At 43.3% G+C, this 22983-nt stretch overlaps 1 protein-coding gene across 2 annotated transcripts; it reads right to left on the reverse strand.

Annotated features, from left to right (window-relative positions):
- Positions 1 to 1648: 1648 nt before the first annotated feature.
- On the reverse strand, positions 1649 to 13534 carry tnfrsf1a (tumor necrosis factor receptor superfamily, member 1a). 2 transcript variants are annotated; one of them, XM_061819803.1, is made up of 10 exons: positions 13269 to 13534; positions 11557 to 11654; positions 10335 to 10452; positions 9429 to 9554; positions 9024 to 9179; positions 6918 to 6996; positions 6081 to 6136; positions 5397 to 5566; positions 5195 to 5309; positions 1649 to 4292 (listed from the first exon to the last, which is right to left on the reverse strand). In XM_061819803.1, exons 2-10 carry the CDS (start codon positions 11617 to 11619, stop codon positions 3988 to 3990), a joined length of 1188 nt encoding a protein of 395 aa, XP_061675787.1. In that variant the 5' UTR covers positions 11620 to 11654; positions 13269 to 13534; the 3' UTR covers positions 1649 to 3987. The 2 variants fall into 2 exon arrangements, with proteins under 2 accessions (XP_061675787.1, XP_061675788.1); XM_061819804.1 differs by having other exon boundaries at positions 13193 to 13534.
- Between the last annotated feature and the right edge of the window lie 9449 nt (positions 13535 to 22983).

The following is a 22983-nucleotide window of genomic DNA, read 5'->3' on the forward strand; positions in this document are numbered from 1 at the left end:
GGAATTTTTATTAACTGAGAACCTTGTTTAAAAAGATCTTTAAAAATAAAGTATTTAAAGAAATACATATAAAGCCATTATAAATAGAATCTACTGCAAAAATGATGGAACATTTTGTTTCCGTTGGTATTATCTTGATTTTGTGAAAATGTATTTGTTTGCTTAGTTTATTTGTTGTTTTGTTTATTTTCTCAAGAATGTTTGAGGCCTTGAAGGAAGTCTTGCCAAAGTTTCTTTTTTTCTCTTGTTTCTTTGTTTCCTTGTAAATTTGTTCATTATTGTTGTTTATTTATTTGTTGTTTTAAATGTTGAGCTTCATATCAAAATTATTCTATACAGTACATCCATCCATACATACATCCATCCATCCATCCATCAATCCATACATACATACATACATACATACATACATACATACATACAGACATACATACAAACATACATACAGTATTTAGGGCCTGTTATTTGGATACAATAACGTTGTATGAATAACGCATAGCTGTCTATACTTAGATGCAGAAAAAGGGGTAGGACTAGAAAGATTTTTACTTTCCCCCCACTTCTTTTTGAACAGGTTAACTCTGACTACTTTTACTACCACTGCATAACGAGGGCTGAGAATTAGGCATCTAAAGATTGCAAAAAAAAAAAAAATGTCATACAAGAAGTCGATTAATCCAAGGAGACTTTGCGGGGTTACCACCACAAACCAACTCCTAATAAAGAACAATTTTTTTTAGGTAACCTTGAATCAGAAATGTAATTTTAAAACAAATTAAAATGACTGGGCGGCACGGTCGCGCAGCTGGAAAGAGTTGGCCCCACAGTTCTGAGGTCCCGGGTTCTATCCCAGCCCCGCCTGTGTGGAATTTGCATGTTCTCCCCGTGCCTGCGTGGGTTTTCTCCGGGCATTCCGTTCCCCCCCCCATTCAAAAAACATGCAACATTAATTGGACACTCTAAATTGCCCCGAGGTGTGATTGTTCGTGCGGCTGTTGTCTATCTCTATGTGCCCTGTGATTGGCTGGAAAGACGTTCAGGTGTACCCAGCCTCCTGCCCGTTGACAGATGGGATAGGCTCCAGTACTCCCGTGACCCTTGTGAGGATAAGCGGCTAAGAAAATGGATGGATGGATGAATGGATTAAAATGACTATTGCTCAACACGCTTGATTCCTGCAATACTGCCAAACGCCTCTAGATGGAAGTATTGCTGTGGAAACGTCACCTCTTTCTCCAGTCATTACAAGTGAGGAGTTTTACTTTACACGCACACGCGGCCACACACACGCACGCACGCACATAGTCACACACATATGGCAACCCCAATCACTTTCCAATCATGCCTTTGTTTTGTTCGTTTGCTTTTATTGTTAACCTCTATTTTCACATATATGAGTGAAATTACATTTTTTTCCCCCGAGCAGCCTAGAATGAATTCAACTAAGTTGATAGCTGTCGGTTGGAATTTTGATGCCAACCAGTGACCTCCACACACCCACGACAAGGCTTCACATGGGTATGTTGACAGGTCGCATCCCTGCAACATAAAAGTGTATCTCACTTTTATGAAGCCATCAATTGTCACTTTTAACAGCCCCCCCCCCCCAAAAAAAAAAAAATCATGACACAGAGAAGAATTCAGTTGACCTTTTATTCAAACGAGCAAACAGCGCAGCTGTTGTTCAGCGCCCTTCACACACTGGCGCAGGTTTCGCAACGACCATAAATATAATGCACAAGGTGTATGAGTAATAAACTTGGCGCAGCTCACCACGAAGCGGAGGTTGAATGACTGGTGAGATGAGTTGAGACAAGGCGTAGCCCTTCCCTAACGTTGATGAATAATGTGTGCTGTTTGGAGAACTGAGGAATGCTGTAGGGGAGGTGGGAAGCGGTTCAGGTGTCATGGGGAGTGAGGGGGACCGATGAACCTTGCCAAAATTACACTACTCACAGAAAAAGGGATATTTCAGCTTTTGGATGAAATTTCTGGATGGACCGAATATGCACCGCAAGCTCTCTAGGTGAGCTTCATTGGACCATGGCTAAACTGTTCAATTTCCAAGACCGGAAGAGCCACCGAAAGGCAAAGAAAAGGATAGAATTGGAAATAAAAACACCTGAATGGTGAATTTTGGCATTCACATTTTGGTTAAAGACAAGCAAATGGAGCAAAAAGTACTGAAATGTGTATAAAAGGTTTAGAGAAGGTCAAATGAAGCTACCGTGTCACGGTTATTGTGCATTTTCATTTAATCCCAAAATTTCCCCTAAAAGCCCAAAATATTGCTAATGTTTTATGAGCAGTGTCTCATTCCCCTCTGCCAAAATAGAAACAAAGATGGCAGTGTCTACAGTGGGCACACAGTTTCGAAATACCCTCACTGTAGTACACATGTAGGGTACGTGCATGCTGTACAATGGAATTAGTCCAACATTAGATGAGAAGAAACAGCTTTCCCAAAAAAATACCGTATTTTACGCACTACAAGGCGCAACTAAAAGCCTTTCATTTTCACAAAAGCCGATGGTGCGCCCTATAATTAGGTGCGCCTTATATATGGGTAAATATTGAGCCTTTAGTGCAGCGCCATCTAATGGACGCATAACGTAACCCCAGCCTCTACTGTCACGTCTATTCTATGTGCCTTATAATACGGTGCGCCTTATATATGAAAAACGTTTTAATGTAGGCCATTCATGGAAGGTGCATCTTATAATGCGGTGCGCCTTATAGTGCGGAAAATACGGTACCAAAGTAGCACAACATACTGAAGAAACCGTTGTAACTCTGTACAAATAATAAATACGTCCAGTGAGATGCGTCTTGAAGAAACGGTGAGCTTAGGAATGTGGAACGACTGGAACAACGAGTACTTCCAGAATAGCGCCGATCCGACCTTTGACTCCAGCACGCCTTGGCAGGATTCGGGGGGCCCCGTTTGTTGGTTTTGGATTTGACTCTGCACTCCAGCGACTTGGTTTAACAAATACAGTAGATAGTTCTAGTGTTCTCGCTTTGGAAGCTTCATTCCTGACATGGAGCAGTGGCTGACCAAAAACACAATTATTGCAACTGCATTTTGTTTCATTAGCTAAAACAAAATATAAACTCCACCTAAAAAAAAAGAAAAAAAAAAGGTTGGAAATGTGCTGTCATATGTGATGATTTTCTTATGAGTTGACTGGCAAAGTTACATAAAAAAAAAAACAAAAAAACATTCTTCATTTAGTGAGAAACAAATTGTACCTTTCTGAATCAAAATTCAATTACTTGCCAACCATAAAAAGCTCCAAAATTTGGATTTCGCATGATTTCCCAACCACAATTATCCTATTTCACTTAAGTGGATGGCAAATCATTAATTTACTTCCGATAAATAATCTTTCTTCGCTCATTTCTCTATGCACATTGTAATGAAAGGTCAAAATTTCAGAATAAGTAAATTTGTCAGTATAATTGAGACAAAGTCATTATGATTTCAGGACTTTTTATGTACACTTTTTGTTTGGTGGTGTGAGATATTTCTCATGAAAAACCCGTGTTCCTTGGCTCAATAAAGGTTGGGAAATTCGGACCTAGAGCACTCATGAAGTATGCGTTTCCAACCCTGATTGTGACTGGATTGTCATCTTTTTACCATTGATGGCTCGTTCCCTATGACTTCTTTCTACCGATCCTGGGTCGCTGTTTCCCCGTTCAGCGGGCGCCATCTTGGCGGCGGCCGCGTAGTCGACGTTAATCCTGCAAGCGTCTCCAACCCTTTGAGCGCTCAGTAGTTAAAAGTCAGGATGAGAGGTTCAGAGATCATTGTTGTTGGCCACAAAAGCCGTTTTGGTCCACGTCCAAGGACTCTGTCCACTTTGGAAAGCTCCCAGGGTCTCCTTGAGGTCCATATAGAGAACAATACTCAGATTCAGGTGCGGCAGTCTTTTTTTCCCCTTTTCTTTCTTGTTGTTGGCCTTCTTGGCATACATCGGCAAGTTAGTGAATGTTGTACTTTGTCTCCAACTCCTCGGCCACCCCCCCAAGGTGCATCAGTCTAAGTTTGAGCAAAAGGTCCCGTAGCAATAATGAGTGGAGAATCCCGCCTCGACCGCCGCCGCCGCCGCCGACCTGGCAGCCCATCTCCGCCCACGCTTTGAGCATCTGGTAGTGGGCCTCCTTGCTGGCACGGTGGTCTAGCTCGGCCCGTTCGATGACCGTCTCGGTCACGCCGAGGGAACGCACAAGTTGCTTGACCTGCTGCACTGGAACTTGGTCAAGCAGAGTGTAGATGAGGTCGTGAGCTGGGGATAGAAGACCACAATGATGGTTTAAGGGGTCGTCGATTGTCAGACCACTATCAGTTCCTCTCTCTCTCACACAGTAAAACCAATTCAGAGAAACAAAAGTTTGCAATTGCCAGCGAAGGGCATAGAATGACTAAATGGCACTCCTCCTCCTACTTCAACATAGTTCCTTGGCTACAAAAGGCTAAAAGATAGCACCAGAGCAATATTCCTACACTAGACACAGCTTTGGTACAAAACTAGAGAATGGAGAGTATACAATACTTAGTTTTCTTCAACTGCAGGTGACAAAGAGCTTATAAAGCAAGCCCGCTTTGCGTCCTTTTTGGAGAAACAAGTGAGAACGTGCTAAGGATACTTCAAAAAGTGTGCTTTCGTGAGTCTAAATGTGTTGAATGCGCTTGGTATGTTTTCATATATGGTCTCGGCGTTTCACTGTATGCTGAAGTCTGATAGCGTTATGAGATGACTAATTAACACTTTCAACTACTGTCTATGCAAATAGCCAATAGCTAGCAGCCATCTTTGTCACTTGAGATCAGAAATTGGCTCTCAGGTGTGTTATGTCTGACATAATTTTAAAAGGAATACTGAATTGCCTTTTACTGAAAATTCCACTCGATAATGACAAGGTTTCGGGGTGCAATGAAATAGTTCACGCAGTCATCTAAGAATGTGTTAAATGCGGCAGTGGAACTTTTCTGACGCACTTGGTACACATTTCGAGTTACGCATTAGGTGAGAGAACCTGAGGATAAACTTTGTTGTTGCTGTTTTTTTCCCCCTTACTAATTGTAAGATCCTGTATGGTTGATATTTTGATTGAGGGCTGAGCATCCCTAAAATTCAAATCCGGTTTTGTTTGTCTATTGTGGGCAATATTGTCCAAAGAGACTCACTCTTGATCTCCAGCGGGACACAGTCGGGAAGCTTGGAGTGCTCGTTCAAAAGCGTGGCGCTCTCAGGAGCCTCAAAAGACGCTATTATTGACAGGTCCTCATTCGGAAACAGGCTCTGCAAACATGATAAGATTACACGGCATTAATGACGCGACATGCTGCGTAGCCAGGCAGTTAACCTCTCACTCATTAACGAGCGTACCCCTTGCGAGTCCAGCGACGCCTCCTGCGTTCCGGATGACGGCTTCAAGAGCGTCTTTTTGGCCAAGCGCTTTGTGGCCATGTAGAAGATGATGAGCATCAACAACGTTACGGCCACAACCACCACCGCTGTGAGGACGTGAACAAGGTGTCCGTTTCCATCCTCGGAATCTACGCGGGACGAGGAGGACACGGGTGTGAGGTAGTCGCAGCCGGGGTGAGGAAAGAATGTGGTGGGGGAAAAAAAAAAGAAGCTGCTCCAGCGCCGTGAAGTGTGTGTGTGTGTGTGTGTTCTTTGGAGGAGTGACGAGCAGGTGTCTGCAGCTGCAGCTTGTACTCGAACTAACAATAAACCACATGATGTCTGTAACCTAACCACACTGATTGTGTTTGTTTCTTGAACTCCTGTGAATTTTCTCAGCATCTTTTTTTTTTTTCCAGTCTACCATCTGCCCCTGATCGCTACAACCGCCTGCTTGCCAACAACTTGGCCTCCCACTCTGCCGGCTGAGTCCTTGTTGGAACTCTACAAGTCCCGAATCTGCCAACTGAGTTCTTTGGTTCACTTCCTGGTCAATAAATACTCATTTATCGGCTTGGCTCTCGGCATCTGGCTCCTACTTGCAAACTGACCCGTGACACATATTTCATGAAATTCTCATCTTCTGGTGGGTTGTGTTTTTACCTGTTGGATTTTGGGAAGAAAGCGACTTGCAGAGATGTTTGCAACCTGGCCCGCAACTGTGGAGAGGGAACGGAAATGGGGGTTAAAGCTACAGTAACATCCGGATGACCATTTTTATAGAAAAATAGCAAATAGCAAATATTAACATACTAAATAGTCTGCGCGGTTACATGGTTGTCCTTCTTCCTCCTTGATAAAAGTGTCATGTTTACAAACTATCTTAAGCTAATCTTTATCGATTTATTTATTTCTTTATCTATTAATAATTAGAAACCATTTTCAAATCATTTTTATGCACATTCACAATAGTTTTAACTACCCTATTAATGCGGGAACGTTTTTTCTGAGACCGGCCACTTGTTGCTACGCAGAGTTCGTAGGGCTCAATGAGAACTGCCCCCTTGGCCAATGAATAGACAGGCATTAGGCAGCCGAGACCACTAAGCTGTTTTGAAAAACTAGCAAAGAGGGAGTGGCATTCCAAAAATGATTTATTGAGGGTTTTTTTTTTTAAATCTCTCAATAAACTACTTGAAATGTACTCTATATCAAATATTTAAAAAGTAAGGCAATTAAAGAAGTACAGCACCGATTGTAGTGGCAATGAGTGAGTACAAGTGAACACTTGAGCTGGATTCTTGTAAAAAATATCAGTAGCTATATTAAGAATGGCTTCTTTTTTCCCTCCTGATGCTGATGGAAAGAGTTTCAGTTCAACAAAACCACTTCCCTGTACTGATCTCTCAGTGTAGAAGCGATGGACAGAGACAGACGGACACACACACACACACACACACACACACACACACACACACACACACACACACACACACTCACCTCTTGCAACGCCCACACTTCCCCTTCACTCTGTAGTAACCCTCCTTGCATTCGCACACTGTGTTCCTCTCCGCCGTACCTGCAGACAAGTTTTTTTTTTGTATTCAGAAAAATCTGCAATCAACCAGATCCACACTGTTGAGAAGCACTTCGAATTGGGAATCAAATATGAAAAAAAAAATAAAACATAACTCACTATTTTTATTATATGCTTCAGGGAGGCCTCAATTTAAAAAAAAAAAAAAAAGAAGAGGCCAATGTAATTTGGCCACGGGCGTTAATAAAGCTACGTTAGCGTCAGCCAAGACCACCACGTGCAGACTGACACTTCAGCCAAATTATTTGAAGGCCAAACGAGGTTGAAACCCAACTGTTTCCAACTCACTTGTGTGTGCATGGAACACCATATTTAGAAAAGTACAGTGAACCCCCGGGTTCGGTACGGGCCTTTATTTTGCTGCAGCTTGGTACTTGGAACTATGGCAAAGCCATTGGAGAACTTTTACTTAGTTGCCCTTCTGCGGCATCTATAGACTATAGACTGTTTTCGACTGACGTCACACACCTTCCGATTTGGAACGCGGGCGCCATCTAGGTTTTGCAAATTTGTGTAAACACACCTATATAACCAGGAATCATTTCAGAAAGGCGTATGAATGGGGGCGCACTGCTATCTTATCGGTTGCTCTAACGTGCATTGTAAAGCGTCTTTCTTTTGACTGCCATCTGTGATCAAAAACCAGTGCGAGAAAACGGAGTAGTTATCAACCAAACGGTGACAACTGTGGATGTCTCGTATTAGCGGAGCCGATCTTGCAGCCAAGCGCAATACTCGTGTGTGAATGCAATGCATGTCTCCAAAATCTGTATTTTCTGTTTCATTATAATAAGTTTGCAAAAACGAGTTACCGAGTTCGTGACTTGAGTTAAAAATGTATCCGTGGAAGTGGAAAAAAAGGTGCGGCCTCCACTTGGAACTTGTCCCGGTCCAACCTCGCTCTCCCTCTCGGTAATTAAAACAAAAATAACAAGCTACGCCTCTTTCGTTGGCATAATCAACATAATTTATCACAACGCTGACTATAATCATGCTCTACATATTTAAATTGCATTGTACAGTAAACTAATCTTAGCAGTGTTGAGACAGGTTGCTTACAAAGGATACTGCCGCATCATGAACCCAGCCAATAGGCCTCCACACTTTTGTAATTCTTTAGTTGGTCTGTGGTATAAGCCCTTGTCGAGAAGAGGAGATAGTGGACGACGTCTGGATAGGTTACCGACGCCCACATTTGTGTGCTGCATTTGTGTTTCTCCAAGGCATATGGGTCGATATTGTCGATCAAAGCGCACTTCTTGTCGTAACGGCTTCTTGAAACAACATCTGAGCACCGATAACTTTCCAAAGTCTTTTCAGCCACCATGCATCACTTTTAACAGTCGTACGAACATTTGCGTAACTCCAAAAGCATTCGAGTGAACGGCGTGTCGGTAGAGTGAACCCATCCAACACGACCAGGTGCCCCGGATGTAGTCACGTTGTCGAAAACAGTCTTTTGTAAGCCTTTTGGGTAGTACCGGATTCACATGTTTAATAATAAGTGCTTTATTTAGCTTCAAATAAGGATTTTATTGAAAGCAAGCAAGAGTCTACAGTACATGTCAAAAGGAGTAATGCTGCAACGTTCTTTCCTTTTCAAACAGTGACAGAGTCCCAAAAAGGGGAAATACAAAACTGTCCCGTCAGTTTCTCACAGATTTCTGCAACTTGCGAAAGGGCGAGGTAAACTTTGAGCCAAGGTACGGTACATATTTTACATTTTTAAAAACTCTCATGGCACACCACCAAACACAAATGTCGCCATAATGTGGACACGCAGGTTAATGATGTACTTTACCTTCATTTCATTGTTCTGAGTGTCATTATATGTCGCTGGCGTAAATAGATGAACAAAGATAAATTATTTGTAGTAAATGAATCATTTACACAAGCGTGAATTGAATCAAATGTAAAATTCTCAATACGAACATATTTTCATGGCTTTGATTCTTGGTCGCCAATTGAAAACCGAAAGAGAAGATGATGCACGGATTGGGAAAACTTACATGTTTGGACTTCTCTCTCGTCAGAATTGCACAAGGAACATTTATGACACTCGGTCGTCTCCGTGTCGATTGTGGATGTGTAATAGCCTTCCTTACAGCGGCAGAGGGTGTTTCGGTCCCGTTCGCATTTGGATACTTCCACTTCGTTCTTACTTGCTGCGGGGAGAGAAATGGAGGGAAAACTCTCAAATGCGACATTGTTGAATGGGATTACAAATCAAATGAAGGAAACACGTTTTAGGAGATTTGTCATTCAATCGCTGAAGCTCAGAATCGTGAAGCGGATATGCCACCCACTTTTACGCCGTACCAGACTAACTAAAAACCCCTTGGCAATAAATCTTTGTATGTTTCCAACAAATTCATTCTAACGATGATGAATATAGCGTTAAACTGTCTCCTTACATTTGCACTGCCTGCATCGCATACACTTGGGATAGTAGTTCATATGGTCCATGAACTCGTCAGCGCCACACTTGGTGCAGTTGGTCCTCATGCCCTCGGCGACGCATTTTTCCACCAACTTGAAACCTGGACAATAGGACCAATGTATTGCAGTTGCACACACCAGTCGCCGTAGCCACGCCCGCTTGGTTCTACGAGGAGCCGTTTGAGCATTTATTCAGTAGCCTTCAGTGTCCATGTAGTAGTACACTACGACAGCTACATGTTACTCGAGACTCAAAGCTCTTAGTGTCATTTTGGGGCTACTAATGTGATCCAAAATCCTACTAGTGCATGACACAAATCTACTAGTTGAGGCAAGTAATGGTACTAGTCCAGCACCGACAATTAATCATAAGGTTTAGTTGCACACGAGTAGGATAAAAGAGGCACTAGTAGTGGGAAAAACCTGCTAGTCGGAAAGTCATTCAAGTTGAGAAGTGCTACTAGTACTAAAGTGAGTTTTTGATATGATAAAATCCCACGTGTTAGTATCTAGTGATTCACTATTCGTACTTGTCGTATGCCAACGATGTCCTCCTTGAGGGCAGAAATGTCATGCAGTTGTGGAAAAAATGTGACAAGTAAGATATTGTCAATCTATTTATATGTTAAATTGTCTTATTAGTCAGAGCAAGGAGTGTACTGGTAAATTGATGTTAAGATGGACACCAAAGCTATTTAATAAATGCTCAAAGTTTCCATATATTTCCTTATGGTACCCTTTTGGAGGAGAGATTTCATGCAAGAAAAAGGATAATATAACATTATTCTGCAGTACAAGTTCAATTTTAAAGAGTTGATCCCCCACCAAAAAGGAAATAAATAACAGTCTCTGGTGCGATTGCGTAGTTCGCGTCAACTTACCCGGTGGGCACTTGTTGCAACATATGCCGTTGACAAGATAGTCGCCATCGGGACACGTCTTTTCACCCAGGGTGGGAATCAGTGTCAGCGTGGTGGTGAACAAGGTCGCCACGGTCACCTGGAAAAAAGACATTCAGTTACCTGACTGACTACTTGAGTTGAAAATGAACTTAGAGACATTACGGAGTACTGCATTTGGTTTCTAAAGTAAGTTAGAGTGACTGTTTTGGTTACTTTCAGAAGCTGCTGAGTGGCTGTGATAGCCACACTTCAAAAACTTATACTTCATTGCGAATACATGCCGGATAAGTTACAAATTGATGTCAACGTGAAACACCAACCTAAATACAGTACTAGTGTGTACCTTCAAACTAGCGGTACATTAAATGAAGCCAAATCTAGTGATGCAGTGGAAACAACATTTTATTTAAGTATCATCACTTTACAGTATATAACTGTATGTGGTAGATAATCTACAGTAATGTCTATGTGTACTGCAATATACTGTCTGTTCCCAGCATGCAAGAAAATGCAACATCCATGAATTTTCTTTGCCGCTTATCCTCACGAGGGTCGCGGGGAGTGCCGGAGCCTATCCCAGCTGTCAACGGGCAGGAGGCGGGGTACACCCTGAGCAGGTTGCCGGCCGAACGCAGGGCACATAGAGACAAACAACCACAATCACAATCACACCTAAGGGCAATTTATAGTGTCCAATTAATGTTGCATGTTTTTGGGATGTGGGAGGAAACCGGAGTGCCCACCTGGAGAAAACCCAGGCAGGCACGGGGAGAACATGCAAACTCCACACAGGCGGGGCCTGGATCGAACCTGGGTCCTCAGAACTGTGAGGACTACGCTTTACCAGCTGAACCACCATGGAAAATACAACAATACAAGGAAAAAAAATGATTATTTCGCCTTTGCAGAAGAGTGCTGCACTGTATATGCTTCTATTTTGGACGCGGGTTTGGTAGCAGCACCAATTTTGAGCATCCGGTCTTAACTTTTTTTTTTTTTTTAGTCCCTGCTGACTCTGCAGTAACTAACTGGTTTAACAGAGTAACTAATCATATCATTTGTCTGACCGGAGTAACGCGTTAACCCGCGTCAAAACGGGGACTGCGTGTTACCAAGGATCAGAAGCGGTGCAGACTTAGAGTTAGTGAGACCAACTTCTGTTGCGCTCCATCTCCTCGGTGCGACCAACTGACCGACTCACCGCTAGCAGCAGCAGGGCGGCGTGCGCGGCCATCTCGCTGTGCCTGCTGCCCGCCTTGACCATCCCGCACGTTAGCTCAGTCCATCAGAAGGGGGCTCCTGCAAAAGCGATGTCATTGTCAATAAAAAAAATAATAATAATAATTTTTCGGAATGTTCCAAACTTCCGTTTCAATGCTGCGTGCATCTAGCTCAACTTCCCACAGCCTTGTTACAGAATTGCCTTTGAAGATGTAAAAAAAAAATAGTCAAAGTATGCCAATGATCCTGTGCTTAAAAATAAAGAATTTTTTAAAAAATGATGTAGTCCCTTAAGAATTGTCGATTGTGCGGATCTGATTATTGATTAATAGATTCTTGTGGCGCACAATCGAAGCGCTTTTGTTTACGACTCAACTAGTTTCTGATCAAAAGAAGTCAAGTGGAGGTACATCCTTGCAGACTACTCCACGACTGGCAACAGGAGTTCAGAACACCCCAATTTGTCGTCTCGTTGCATCAAAATTTAAAATGCCCTAAAATGATTAATTGAAGAATTAAAGACTAAATTACAGTTCATTGACTCAACGCCTTTAGGTTTTGAATGGTATTTTAAAAACAAAAGTGTGAACTGAGTGCAAAACCAAAGCAATGTACTAATTACGTCAAGTAAAGAGGAAACTGGTTCAGCTTGTTCAAAATTCACGTCACACCACATACTCGGAGAACATTTCTCTTGGCAGCTGCCCAATTATTTTTGCCTGGAAAATGTTGCATTTTGAAAAGATTTGCATAGTTTTTGAACAATAAAAAAAAAAGGTCATTCAACAGGTCATTGTACCCTTGTTAAAGTACATAACCATATCGTCTACCGAAGAAGTCATAGGAATCCATTAATTGAATAAATATTTATGCGCTGCGATTGGCTGGGGAGCAGCCAAGGTGCGCCGTGGCTCTCTGCCTGAAGAAAGGTCGGATAGGCTCCAACGTACCCTCATGAGGATAAGCGGCTCAGCAAACAGATGAATGAAATAGTGCCGTATTTGCAATGGAACGTTTGCTTGGAATCAACTTTGGAGACCACTCTGAATGTCGGTGTACAGTTCTTACCACCCTGACTCTTATTTTGAAGTATCCCAATATTTTTTTACTTCAATGCGTTCCATATTTTTATTTATTTATTTTTTTTGTTCTGTCTTGTGCATGATGTTGTTTCATGCATCGGTGTTGTTTCAGTTTATTTACAATTTGGCAAATTAAAATTTCAGGAGTGAATCATAAACAGTTTTGTTGTTGTTTTTGTTTCAAGGTGCCAGTTACATAATTTCCACACTTTCCTCTCTTATTTGACAGGTATAACAGGCGCCCAATGGGTACATGAATCACGCGAACAAGACAGCACACATTGCAATATCTTTAATACAGTAATATATCCACTTGGTAAAAGATCAACTCGACAACGGAAGGGTTAAAGTGCCTCTCAGAGGCAAGATAGTGTCGCAATACGCGTAAAAAAGCGCACGAATCTGAACCAGGCGTAACTTTGAACTTATCTCAGAATGAGTAATAAAACTCGGAAATCGCACGTTGACGCTAACGAAGCCGACCGCGGGCTGCATATTTCACAGTTTAGTTGACGTTAGCGTCAGATGTCTGACCTGAGCGCCCGGCATTGGCGTCGCGTACCCCGCTTGACGCGCTCTGAGCTTCCGCGCCCGGCGGCGAGTCTCTGACCTGTGGGGGAGCGCGATGAGCGGCCGCTTTCCGATCCGAACCGATCCCGGGCGACGAGGATTCGCGAGCAGCGGCTATTTTGCGGGACATGGGCAAAAACTGACAACACAACGAAACCACTGAGCCGGCTGGCAAGAGACGAAGGAGGCGGTCTCAAACGGGAAACGGTTGACTCACAGGATCATTTCAAGGAACTCTTTGACGGGCAATTTAACCCTATCGAAACAAGCCAACTACGCGACGAAAACACGGGGTGCTATGGACAAATAAAAAAAAAAAAAAAAAGAAAATACATATCAGCTGTTCTAGTTCGCTTTTCCTCACTTTTTGGTGGGAAGGAGGCGGGAGCTTAATTCTGCCACCGTCATGCTTGAATACAGGTATGGGTGTTGTTTTAGGGATGAGCGTGGTGACGAGTGTTTGTGGTAAACGTACCTTCTTTTGAAACTACAGTCACAACGATCCACCTTGGTTTCATCGAACATGAAAATCTTTCGACAGAGCCGTGGCGTCCCTTTTGGAAAAGATACAAAAGAAAAGTAATAATCAAGTCAAGGTGACACGGGGATTTGAACCCCGGCCCTCAAAACTGCGAGGCCACTGCGCCGCTATTTAAGAATTAAAAATATATAATAATATCAAATGAGGCCGCATGGGGTCTCAGCTGGTAAAGTGTTGGCCTCACAGTTCTGAGGTCCCGGGTTCAATACCGGACCCGCCTGTGTGGACTTTCCATGTTCTCCCCGTGCTTGCGTGGGTTTCCTCCCACGTCCCAAAAACACGCAACATTAATTGGACACTAAATTGCCCCAAGGTGTGATTTTGGTTGCGACGGTTTGTCTCGATGAGCCCTGCGATTGGCTGGCAACCAGTTCAGGGTGTACCCTGCCTCCTGGCCGTTGAAACCTGGGATAGGCTCCGGCACACCCTGCGACCCTTGTGAGGATAAGCGGCTAAGAAAATGGATGGATGGATAATATCAAATGAAATACAAAAAGTGCTGAAAATGATTGAATGACAGTACTTTTACCCAAGATTTCAGTCCACTCATCCATTTTTTGTAGTCCCCATGCTGATCAATACTACTGCAAACTACTTCCCACAATACTACAAATTTCAATCAAAACTGGGCGGCATTGTTGTGACACCGGAGCGCCACCAACTTTCTTCAAGGTTCTTGTTGTCCTCCTCGGTGGATGTTTACTGCACATGCAAGCACACATATGGCCGCCACATCATCACAGCGGAAGCAAATTGTGCATCACCTCCTGTGATTCTTGCTAAAATCTGTACCAGAATTTAAAAAAATTGTCATATTTAATAAGTGATATTAAACTATTGCAAGCAGATTTTTTAATTACTAAACGCCCTTTTTTTTGTTTTTAAAGTAACTGAATCCTTGACTTCTGATTTCAGAATTCATTATTCATCTACATTATTTGTTCTGTGTATGCAACAACATGAGGTGTTTAACCATTTCTATGGTTTCACAGTCATAAAGGACCTCTGAGTGAAATCGCAACTACAACGTGGCCCGTGACAAAAATGAGTTTGAGACCGCTGCATTGAAGTCACAAGTTCAGTTGGCGACTATTGAGAAGTGAACGCGTTCACGCCCTTTATCGATCTCAGCCTCGGCTCCAACGTGTCCGTGTGAGTCGAGTTTTGCACGTGACAAGCCTGGCGGCAAGTACAGTCAAGTGAATGCGCCATCATTGTGTTGAGTCATCACGTCAGCTCTCTGTTCGACACTTCCTGTTTCGCATTGCTTGTGTCATGGCCCCCTTTTTACGGAAACTAGTCCAAGTAAGTGGCGCTGTGCTCGCAAGCAGTCGGCACAACGTACTAAAAAGTCATTAACAAAGACAAACAAACACACAAAAGGTCTCCTTTGGGTTTTATTTTTCACTCACACACTCTTATCAGAACCAGTGAAGTCGTGCTGGCCAAATGACGTCTGATGATTGTCTCTTAGCAACCGCAAGTGCTCTTACAACTTACAACTCACGATGTCTGCAGTTTTGCTTTATCATCGGATGAAACTACTGCAACCAATCAGGGGGTTTCCCCGCCTCCTGCCCGATGAGAGCTAGGTTTGGGTCCAGCACGACCCCTGTGAGGATGAGCGACTCAGAAAATGGATGGGTGGATGAAACTATCACTCTATCACGGAATTCCCTTTTTAATGCAGAGGAGGACGCATTATGTCAAAAGATGTGGTATGTGGTCGAGAGACCTCGTAAGAAAAGATTTTATAGTTTTACGTGGGCGGCACGGTGGCCTCACAGTTCTGAGGAACCCGGGTTTGATCCCGGCCCTGCCTGTGTGGAGTTTTCATGTTCTCCCCGTGCCTGCATGGGTTTTCTCCGGGCACTCTGGTTTCCTCCCACATCCCAAAAACATGCAACATTAATTGGAGACTCTAAATTGTCCATAGGTTGTGAATGTGAGTTGTTGAGAATGGTTGTTCGTCTGTATGTGCCCTGCGATTGGCTGGCAACCAGTTCAGGGTGCACCCTGCCTCCTTGACAGCTGGGATAGGCTCCACCAATCCCCGCGACCCTCGTGAGGATAAGCGGCAAAGAAAATGGATGGATGGATGAATGGATGGATAGTTTTATGCCTCCCAGACTTTTAGACACATTTGAAATGAATAAATGAGACTTTTTAACACTTAAAAAAAAACATTCTTAAAATTTGAACATAGATATTGTAGTCATAAAACATTTGTAAAATATTGTATATATTTTAGTGTCTCTGTACATGCATGCTCCTTTAAGAGGCGGGTATTGGTGGGCTGGCACATTAAGTCTGCCGGTGAGAGTCTGGGCCTGAGCTGCGGTCGACAGCAGCACTAACGTGATTGCGCACGAGCAGTACAAGCGCCGCATCACAATTTCTGCCTCGCAGTGAAATGAATGCTAACTTTTAAAGCAAATGACGCGTGCAATAGCTCGCCGTGGCGTCCAGGCTGGACTCCCAAACGGAGAAGTGCAACTACAGTTTATCTATTAAAAAAAAAAAAAAAAAACAATTTCACTTTGTGATGAGACTAATCTCATTTTGCTGAGACACTTTCTTGGAACCTGAGTGGCACCGGCACATTTGTTCATCTCCTACGAACCGCAAAGTAAATGCTATCAGACAAACTGGTAGGACGCACTTTGGTCTGTGCTTTACTGAGTGGGATTATCGTAATGTGGGGTCATGATGGCGTTTTTAAAGCGACACTTCTGCAGGTAGCCCAAAACATTTACAATGGCACAGAAACGAACTCACCCAAGAATAGGATATAAACTTAAATGCCGTAATTGGTGCTCAGTAGCTACGTATTTGATTTCTTGTCACCCTCACAGCGAAAAGTTGCTTCACTGTGGTCATTTTTGGACCCTGAGCTCCATTTGCTGACCTAAGTCAATCAAGCTTTGTGTTCTGCTCACTTTTGGACTTTCAAACCCGTCATCAACTGAAAGACAATGCAAAGACGCTGAGAGGAGTTCTTTTCTAAACATGAATTTATTCATGAAAATCAAGAACTGCTCGTGATGTTGCATCGGATTTCCATCAGGGCTCATCGCAGGCCACTTCGGGTGTTCTGTGTGTTTTGGGTCATTGTGCTACTGGAGGAGACCTGACCAAGCTTTCTGAATGTGAGCACTACATTTCGCTGTAAAATTCCTCGATACGCTTGAGATTGCAAATGTGACTTGCGGATTTAAGACACCCAGTGCCAGATTAAAAAACGAAAAGCAGCCACAGAACACGGATGAGCCTCGTTCACGGTTCATGCAGTAGGTTCTAGGGTTGCTCTCCTCGTTTATTTTTATCAACACATTCCAGTCTCGTCAGTTTCTTAAGTGACCTTTCAGTAACAGCTTTTTGCTCACAAGTGGAAGATTACGTCACACTTATTTGGAATTGAAAACATGACTGAGTTCTGCATTTTTAAACTTTTCTGTTTTTGCGATAGCCTTCACACGACTGACAAGGGTCCGATGTGTTAGCGGGCCCCGGAGCCATCAATCAGAAGAAGTGTCTTCCTGGGTGAGGAACACATTTGGACAAATGGAGAGCGATGGCTGCGAGGGTCGTTGCAGAGAGGAAGGGGGTTTGCTGTCTTGAGACTCGAAAGACGGCAGCCTAATTCTGGGTTTTCACAATGAGTCAGCTTTGACATTTAAAGTCAGTCCATGCCACACACTTCTGGGACCCTGCTCATTCTGACAGTTTTTGACAGGGGTCTCTGGTTGCATTCATTGTCTCCTCATCAACGGTGAGTATGACACTCTTCACTCTTGGATAAATACGGTAAAATAACCTAATGCGTGAAAATATGGCGACAGTGTTGGCTCGTTTCTGTGTATTACGACTCCAGTTACTCCAATTAATATATGCAACTGTATTTTGAGCGAGTAAGGGAACAGCAAAGCTTCATGTACAGTATTCAGTTGAATTGTAATGTTATAGATCTTTTCACACCAGAAGTTAAACCAACTCAACGCCACAAGAATAAGCACTAGGCGACTTATGCAAGAAAAAAACTTCTTTTAAGGAGGAAACCTCGGACTGACCCGAGTCTTGGTGTGGGGTGGCTCTCTCTGCCTCAACCAGATGGTATTGGATGGAAACGAGAGACAGACAGACAAACAGACAAGACAAGAGCCAGTGAAGTCAGCTCACTTTGCAACAAACTGCAGTTTGGCATATCGGGAAGCATTCTTTAAAAAAGATTATTCTCGCTCCAACACTTCAGTGACTCTTGTGAGGATAAGGGGGTAGTAAAGTGGATGGATAGCTGCCACTCCCAGTTTAAGCTTGCTGTCAAACTAAACAGCAAACAAAGAGAATGCATAAAAACGACCAGATACCAGATGGCCTTGCGTTAACAAAGTTAGTTTAGCTTAATGCTAACAAACAATGCAAAACAGCACAGGCAAGCTAACAAATATCAACTGTGTCACGGTGCATTTCCCTTCACTTCAATGGCAAATGATAAATTTAGAAAAGGGTGTTTTGAATTTTGTGTGCGGTTAAAGAAGTAATTGAACTTGTTTCTCAAGGTGCCACTGCAGTCACTTCGTGAAGTTGTTTTTCCGCATTAGGGCGTGCTGTGATTTGCCGGGCAAGAAGTGTCGGGTCATGTAATTCCAGTCGAGTTGTCCTACGTTTTAGCCAACTTAAGTCTGACTCGAGTTGAGTCATGTCACCCGTGTCCCCCACCTCTGACAGTCAGTTATCCATCATGAGTAAAGTATGACTATAAACAACTTACATCATCTCCCCTCCACCTACACCTGTTTTTCCCCCGCAGATGCACACATATCTTGTTTTAACCTCCCTTTGCAGCCTGTGGTTTTTGGCCCCCTCCGTGCTGTCAATGCAGTGCAAGGATAGGCAATACGCGTGGCCCGTAAAGGCCCCGCACAGTTGCTGCGACAAGTGCCCGCCGGGTAAGACGGCCTCCGCACGGTCTACGTGGGCGCAGCAGCTTTGGTGCAGCGCGCGGTAACAATCTCTTTGCGTGCCGCAGGCCAACATATGATCCGCCGTTCGCCAACCGCTTGCGACATCGAGTGTGGACTTTGCACAGGTGACCGCTACACCGACTCCTACAACGTGCAGATGACCTGCGATGTTTGCAGAATGTGTGACAAATGTGAGTGAACATTTCATTTATTTGACTACATAACGGTTGTCTACAAGTTGAATTCTTTCAAGTCTTGAATCAAAAGCGAGTTTAGTGTTGAAAGATGTCGCGGTATTCCGAGTCTTTCCGCAGGATTCTTGAAGTATGTGGAAAATTGCAGCAGATTGTTGCGTTGTACTTGTGTTGTTGCTGGCACGGTGGTGTAGCGGCTCGCGTTTCTTGGTAAGAATCTCAGCTCGGGCCTTTAGGAGAGGAGTTAGCGTGTTCTCACTGTGATTGGGTGGGTTTTGTTTGGGTACTTCATCACGTCTTCTAAGATCATGCAGGAAAGCTTTTTATGGTTTGATGTAATAAAAAGGGGGTGGCATGGTGGGTCAGCTGGTAAAGCGTTGGCCTCACAGTTCTAAGGACCCAGATTCCATCCCGGCAGCGGCGGTATGGAGTTTGCATGTTCTCCCTGTCCCTGCATGGGTTTTCTCCGGGCACACCGGTTTCCTCCCACGTCCCAAAAACAGGCAACATTAATTGGATGCTCTAAATTGCTCCTAGGTGTGATTGTGAGTGCGACTGTTTGTCTCTATTCACCCTGCGATTGACTAGCAACCAGTTCAGGGTGTACCGCACCTCTGGCCTGTTGACAGCTGGGATAGGCTCCAGCACTCCCCGCGACCCTTGTGAGGATAAGCGGCAAAGAAAATGGATGGTTGGATTAAATAAAAGGTTGATTTGGGCTGCAATGGGTGCAAAAACAACAATTCACATTACCAAAAGAACATGACTGTTTACTTTTTGTCATCGTATATATATATATATATACATTTATATAAAATATAAATAATATATTATACAAACCTCGAAGCCATAGTACAGAGCAAGTTAAGTATTCTCCATTCAAAGGCGTCATGGCACTGCGCTTCTATAATAATCAACATAAATGAATAAATTAATCTTAATGATGGCTTTTGACCTTCAGCCAATATGGAGTACGAGTCCACGTGCCATACCTCTCGAAACGCTGTGTGCAGATGCGAAGCAGGCTACAAATGCACGGATGAGGCATGCACGGAGTGTTTACGGGTACCAGGAACGGTCAAGTCCAGCACCACAGGTACCCCAATACATCCACGCAAACACAACCTCCGTCCGACGCTAATAAATATTGCAGGTGAGGTGCCAGTGATGGTCTGAATGATATATGTGTATATCTTTTTCATCAACTTTTGTTTTAAGGTTAGGTTAGGGTTAGGTTATAACATATGTTAGCTCCCTCTATGTAGAAGAAGAAGGGGAACTATGAGACCGGGGGGGGGGGGGGTCCCAGTAAGCGTCTGCTACGTACCCAGAGTTCCCCTGTTAATAACGCATGCGCATTCATCACAGGGAGACTTTTCAGCACGGGGGAGCGCTCAGACCGTCACACCGGTTTCATGTGGCATGCATTGAGCTTGTCATCTGATGGTCCACTGGGAACTTGCAATCTTTTTTTTTTTTTTTTTAAGAAATGCTCACTATCTATTAAAACTGCAGTTTGATGTGAAGTTCACTGTCACCATCTAATGCGTGTAACCCAAATTTTTGCTGACAACTCGAGAAATAAAAAAATCAGCTCGCATCTCCAAAAACTTGTAAGTCTGCTCACTCGTAAGAAGCAGTACCACCCGGTGATGTTTTTGTTTTTGTCATCACAGCAGTACTGCTAGTATGCTGTGAACCCGCCTCCTCGCGAAAGTGTAGGAAAAGCAGCGTTCATTCGGCGTGATTGATGCTGAGCCAAAACGGGACACACCTTTACACTATGACAACCTGGGTGAAATAATAGAATTGGAAGAGGCATACAAAGCCCCACCCTCGATCGGTATTAGGTAAACAACACATGATGACAGCATTAAAGTAACGTCTACGTAGCGCCAAAGTTACAAATTGTCTAAATCATATTGCAGTGTGATAAAGAGCCCAGAGTCAATGATTTTCTTTAAAAAAAAAAAAAAAAAAAAACATCACAGTTTAACTTCGTAGTAACAGAACCATTTTTTTTTTCTCCTCGTGAGAGCAAGAATAGGAAACGCATCAATTCTGAGAGGGTCTGGTACTTACACCGTTGGGTATACATTTGCACTCACGGGCCACTACTTGATTTTTAAAACTGACAGACGGGGAAGCATAAGTGAAGATTTAAGCAGATGTGCTAACCCACAAGTGTCAAACTCGAGGCTCGGGGGCCGGATCCGGCCCGCCGCATGATTTTATGTGGCCCGCAAAGGCAAATCTCGTGTGTCAACTGCTGTGATACATTGTGAAAATCTGAACCAAAATTTTAAATTGTCATATACCATAAATGATAACATTAAGTTATTACAAGCATTTTTGTGAACAATAGTTGAAAAATCCATTACCTTGATGATTTTTAATGGTTTCTCAATCATAATAGCCCTCTGAGATCTGTCCCCTTTCACTGGGGTTATTGCAATAGCAGCACTCCATCAGTATTTTGTTTCCACCCTACTCTTGTTCCCGTAGCCAATTTGTCACCAGAGTGTCATGGTTGCCCAAAACCCGGCGCGGACCTTGTTGACCCGGACGACGTCAGAGCCGGTATGACTCCATTATTATGTGTGTCTTTCGTCCGACGTCTCAACATGTGGCGTGAGGGGTCTTGCCTCAGGACACATCTTGATGTTACCGTTTTACCGTTACCGTTGGGATTTTTGTGTCTAAATTCAGTTTTTACCTTGTCCAAAGTCAGTTTTTACGTTGAGGTACTAAATCAATTTGTTAGCGGCAAAGAGTGAACACGTGTCATTTTTTTGGGCGCCGATTCCACTTGAGTCGCTTTTGGCCGTTTTGCCGTTGTGTGACCTGATTGTTTCCCCTACAGATGCAAAGCACAACTTGGTGGAGATTCTCCCCGTGTGTGCAGTCATAGCAGTCGTTGTCGCCTTGCTTGTCATGGCCTTTCGACAATGGATCAGACCTAAGAACTGTAAGCGTTCAATTATTAGGATAATCTTGTGTCATTTTTAAACGCAATTATAGCCTAGCTTCCCTGTTTATTGTTGCTCAGGCTCCAACTCGGAAGACACACCAACTGCAGTACTTCTGAGCACCGAGGAGAAGGAGGCCTGCAAGCCGGTCCAAGAAATGTGTGGCAAATGTGAGCAAACTGTCGAGGTTTGAACGTTATTTTTGAATGGACCGCAGGCAGCTGCTTGTGTTTCGATGTCAATGTACAATACGCACGTGTATCATGTGTGAATCAAAAGTGCGACAGGTATCGCGTGTAAGATTGTACAAAGTAGTTTCAAGGTTTTCCACTTGATTTCTTTTAATAGTAGCAGGGGACGGGGTGTTTATTTACCCAACTACAAAGTACTGGGCTTCCGTTTGAGAAAAGGTCTTTATTTGTATGAACATTTGTGTATACATTTTTTTTTAATTTTTTTTTTTTTACTTCTGTGTTACAATCGGAGTGGAATGTAGCTCATATTAACAGTTTCTGTTCTCGTGGCCTTTTATTCATGGTTCCTATCAATAACGTTCTTAGATCAGCCAAACTGGGTACACGGACAGATAATCCGGCCGTATTTGAATAGTTTTTTTCTTGATTCCTGTCTCTAAAACTTTGGTGTCAAACTGCCCCCCCCCCCATTCCCTGTTTTTTTTTTTCTATTAAAAAAAAACTTGCTTTCACCCCCCAAAAAACTAGCCCATAAAACATTGCACGGGCAATGATGTACTCTAAAATGACTGGCCAAATATTGGGCAAAGACAAACAAAGAAGAGAACTTTTTCATCTACTACTACTCTAAGTGACCCGGTAAGATGCTATCATATTACCGGTAGACATTTTTGGATGGATTTAAGTCATCAACACATTTCTGAGTTCCAGAGGTTTTTCTGCTCAGAAGTCTGAAAATGAGTCATTTGAACTTCTCAAGCTGATCTATGTCACTAGCGAAGCTCTCCACTTACCCTTCTGCTCCTGAGCCAGTGTTGTGGACTTTACAAACACGCTCACAACTGGGTCTTCTACACGCGGCCAACCAATCAGAGGAAAAGGGTTCTGAATCA

Source organism: Syngnathoides biaculeatus, chromosome 5 (genome assembly GCF_019802595.1).
Source record: "Syngnathoides biaculeatus isolate LvHL_M chromosome 5, ASM1980259v1, whole genome shotgun sequence".
Lineage (NCBI taxonomy): Eukaryota > Metazoa > Chordata > Actinopteri > Syngnathiformes > Syngnathidae > Syngnathoides > Syngnathoides biaculeatus.